The following is a 4,858-nucleotide window of genomic DNA, read 5'->3' as shown; positions in this document are numbered from 1 at the left end:
AATTATGTCTCCATCAGAAAGGATGAATACCCAACTATTGCTATCAACATGGAAGGGACTGGAAGAGACTGTGCTGAGTGAACTATGTCAAGCAGAGAGAGTCAGTTATCATATGGTTTCACTTATTTGTGGAGCATAAGGATTAACATGGAGGACACGGGGAGATGGAAAGGAGAAGAAAGTTGGGGTAAATTGTATGAGGACACAAATTATGAGAGACTGTGGACTCTGAGAGACAAACTGAGGGTTTTGAAGGATAGTGGGGTGGGAAGTTGGGTGGGTATAATTGAGGCCACACATATTGCATGGATCACTGGGTGTGGTGCATAAATAATGAATTCTGGAACACTGAAAAGAAATTTAAAAAAATAAAAAATTTTAAAAACAGAATCATCTGACACTTTCTTATGAAAGAATTAATTTTCATTCAACTTCCCCTAAAAATCATTCTGAAAGCTATACTCTGCCTCCTTTTCTCAAAAAAATTTTACACAATTTAGACCAACTCTTGGCACTTAGAAATTAAGTTGTAAATACTTATGTGAAGAGACTTGATTAAAGAGGAGGAAAAGAGAGACTTGGGTCTAATAATTCTACGTTTCTAACTCCAGAACTGATTAGACTACATCATGGCTCAGAGTGTTAACTAACAATATGTTGTTGGTCCAATTTTCCTTCTGTCTTTGTATTTCTCAGCAGACACACTCTGTTAGCTCAATGATCTGGGGAAATCATTCACTGTTGATGGAATTTGTGTTCCTGGCCTATCCCTCCCAACCAGAGTTCTGTGTCTTGTCCTTCCTTGGAGTCAGCCTCGTTTATACCTTGATCATCACTGGGAATGTCCTAATTATAGTGGCCATCCAGACAGAAGCTCGCCTACACACACCCATGTACTATTTCTTGGGCAGCCTCTCAGGAGTAGAAATATGTTACACTGCAGTGGTGGTGCCCCACATCCTGGCCAACATCCTACAGTCAGAGAAGACCATCACTCTCCTGGGCTGTGCCATTCAGATGATCTTCTTCATTGGGCTTGGCAGTGCTGATTGCTTCCTCCTGGCCACCATGGCCTATGACAGATATGTTGCCATCTGCCACCCCTTGCAGTACCCTCTCACCATGACTTTAACTCTCTGTGTCTGCTTGGTCGTGGCCTCTGTGGGCATCGGCTTGTTCCTGTCCACACAACTGGTGGCCTTCATCTTCTCTCTGCCATTCTGCCGGGCTCGAAGTATCCAGCACTTCTTTTGTGATATTCCACCAGTGATGCCTCTTGTTTGTGCCAACAGCCACATCCATGAGCAGTCAGTGCTGGTGGCAGCCACACTGGCCATTGCCATGCCTTTCTTCTTCATTGCTACCTCCTATGTCTTCATTGTGGCTGCCGTGCTCAAGATCCACTCAACAGCTGGACGTCACCGGGCCTTCTCCACCTGCTCCTCCCACCTCTCTGTGGTCCTGCTGCAGTATGGCTGTTGTGCCTTTGTGTACCTGCGCCCCAGCTCCAGCTACTACCCCAAGCAAGATCAGTTCATCTCACTGGTGTACACATTGGGAACCCCACTGCTCAACCCACTTATCTACACCCTGAGGAACAGTGAAATGAAGGGGACCCTGGGGAAAATTCTTACCAGGAATTGCCTCTCCCATAACAACCAGGGGAGTCTACAACCTTCAGGCAAGAGTTTGATTCCAGCTCAAGCAAATCTCCATGCAACTGCGATTTCTCCCAGACAATGTTAAAAATAAGCTTTTTAAACTGGTATAAATTATCTGGATACCATTTAGCTATGTGTACCAGAGACCTTTAAAAGGCTTCTACTATTTCATTCAGTAATTCTCTTCTAGAAAGGAATGAACAAATGAGCATAACAATAGAAAGTAACAAGTATAACACTGCATCTCAGATTACCAGCTGGAAAAAGATGGCTCATTCAATAAATTTTGACTGAAAAAAAAAAATACAAAGATTGTATATAGAAGTACTAGTGAAGAAACCAGTATGTGCTGCAACATACTTTCATTCGAGCTGCAGCAGGAAGCCATGATGATCCCTAGACCTCACAGACATAAGGGTAGAGTATGAGCAGAAACCTGTAAGAGCCGAGTTTATTGAAAGAAGACACTTGGTAGGAACTGTGGCTTTAGGGGGAAGAAGCAACAGTTGACAGAAATACGGCCATGCAAGGAGAGACCAGGGAGATAAATACTCCAAACGCTCTCTGCTCGTACCCTCCCAACCCTTGCCCATCTCCCATGGGCCAAAGCCAACTAAAAGCAAGAGTGAAGAGTATACTGAATGTTTCACTTCCCAGAAATTAACCTTTTGGAGAAGACAGGCAAGAAAAGGATCTTGAGAGTTAGGGGCTACAAAGCATAACCAGAAAAAGATTGTTTCTTTCTTTCATTTCTTTAAAGATTTTATTTTTTTATTTGACACAGAGAGAGAGAGAGCACAAGCAGGAGTAAAAGCAGACAGGGAGAGGGAAAAGCAAGCTCCACACTGAACAGGGGGCCCAATGTGGGGCTCAATCTCAGGAACCTGGGATCATGACCTGAGCCAAAGGCAGCTGCTTAAATGACTGAGACACCCAGGCACCCCAAAATTGTTTCTTATATAGTATTTTGTGTAGAAATGAAGATATGTTAACAATCCAATTTCTACATAAGAAAGTATGGGCTAAACAACTAATGTATGAAAGAAGATTGTTCATACCCCCTGCCCCCAATGCATGTCCTCCAACCAAGTTCTATTTTCCGGAAAGAGTTAAAAGTAGCTTCCATGTGCATTTGCCTTATGAATTCCTGTTTTTCTAGTAATATTTTGTTATCTTCTAGGCTGTATGGGTGTTTTCAATATTCTCTTTGTCATCTAGCATTTTAGGTAATAACTGACATCTCAGTGACAAATTCATTTATCAGTGATATTGTACAGTCAATAATCCCTAATTAGTTATATAATTAAAGCACTGATTATCAGGCAAGTTTACAGATAGGCAATGAAAAAGGTTTATGGAACAGCACAGGCCCTAGATTGCCTCTTTCTACCTGTGTGACAAGGAAAAAAAAACTCACTTAAACCTTCTGTGCCTTGACATTATTTTCAATCAAATAGAGATTACAAAAAAAACTATCATTTAAGGATCAAATGAATTAATACAGGTTTTAAAATAAGCCCTATAAACATGATATCCATTATTATTGTCTTACTATTGCCAATATTAGTACTGTCATTATTTGGGGTATACAGAGATAAAATAAAGGAAAAGAATTGGAGATTCATAGGTGAAGTTATGAGTGTTTCCTCCAGCATCTTCTCTACACTCCCTTGAAATGTTCAGCTGAGCTCCTCAAGTAGAGTTCATTTTAGTTCTATACCACTTTCAGGCTTGAGGGGTATTAGCATAACTATGAAGGGTAAATTTACCTCAGAGAATCCCTTCTTTTTGAGATTTACCGAAATTTAAGCCATTTAAAATACTTTGAGATTGGGGAATTGCATTTTAATTTGTAATTTTTATAGTAATAATGAGTGTAATGATTTTAAAGGAAACCTTTCCCATTCTACCTAAACCTACAAAAATGATTAACAGAATACATATATTGAAGTCTGTTTGGACCACTATAACAGAACACTGTAGACCAAGGTTGGGAGGGGGGGTGGGAGGACAGGGGTGCTTGAACAGTGGCATCTGGCTTTTGGTTTTGACTCAGGTCATGATCTCAGGGTTGTTAGATCAAGACCCACATTGAACTCCACACTCAGCAGAGAATTGCCTTGAGATATCTCTCTCTCTCTCCTTCTGCCCTTCCCTCTACTTGCCCATGTGTTCTCACTCATAAATAAATAAATAAATAAATAAATACACAAGCTCATTCTTAAAATAAATAAAAAAGCTATCTTAAGTTTCCTGTAAAAACGAAGCAGACAAAACATAGAGTTGTTAGTAAAGACTGAAGCTGTGAGACCTACAGGCAAACTGGATTTTCATGCCACTGACCTAAAGAATCAGTTAATTACTGTTATAAGGCAAACTGCTCCAAAATCTAGTTGTTTGAAGCAATAACTACTTATTAGTTTTCATGATTATATGGTATGGTTTCTCTGGGCTCAACAGAATGGTTCTCATGTTCTGTGTTTGCTAGAGTCACAAATAGTTGCATTCAGCTGGGAATTTGCCTGGGGCTGAATTATCTGAGATGATTTCATTCACATTGTTGATGTTTTGGGTGTTGGTTGCACCTTACTCTCTTTCCACATGGTGCTTCACCATTCAGGAGTCCTGCACCAGCTTCTTCATACAGTGTGTGGATCCAGAGATTGAAAGTAGAAGCTACAGGGTACCTGGGTGGCCCTGTCTTGTAAGCATCTCCCTTTGGCTCAGTTCATGATCCCTGGGTCCTGGGATCAAGCCCTGTATTGGGCTCCCTTCTCAGGGAAGGGGTCTGCTTCTCCCTCTGCCTCTGTGTGCTCTCTCTCAAGTAAGTAAAATCTTTAAAATAATAAATAAAATGGAAGCTACCAATGTCTTGCAGCTATGCTAGCAAGTCTTAGTTCTTCATTTTTGCTTCATTTTATCATGGAGGAGGAGGACAATAGTGATGATGATGATGATGGTGATGATGGTGATGAACCCTACATGATCACTTACATGGTTTGGTTTATTTATCCTTTCCAAAACCTTAGGAGAGGAATACCATTATTATCCCCAATTCACAGATAAGGAAACTAATGCACAGAAAGTTTAAATTACTATCCAAGATTTCAAGAAGGAAAAAAAAAAAGAAAAGAAAAGAATGCAAGCAATGGTAAGAGGCATAGCCCAGGATCAAACCCAGGCAATACAGTTTCTGA

At 40.7% G+C, this 4,858-nt stretch overlaps 1 protein-coding gene across 1 annotated transcript; it reads left to right on the top strand.

Annotated features, from left to right (window-relative positions):
• Positions 1-717: 717 nt before the first annotated feature.
• On the top strand, positions 718-1,746 carry LOC131811578 (olfactory receptor 10W1-like). Its single transcript, XM_059140270.1, has one exon. It carries the CDS (start codon positions 718-720, stop codon positions 1,744-1,746), a length of 1,029 nt encoding a protein of 342 aa, XP_058996253.1.
• The last annotated feature ends 3,112 nt before the right edge of the window (positions 1,747-4,858 follow it).

This window comes from Mustela lutreola, chromosome 1 (assembly GCF_030435805.1).
Source record: "Mustela lutreola isolate mMusLut2 chromosome 1, mMusLut2.pri, whole genome shotgun sequence".
In the NCBI taxonomy this organism is placed as follows: domain Eukaryota; kingdom Metazoa; phylum Chordata; class Mammalia; order Carnivora; family Mustelidae; genus Mustela; species Mustela lutreola.
Note: the sequence above shows the minus strand (reverse complement) of the source record. Positions and strands in the feature narration are given on the sequence as shown.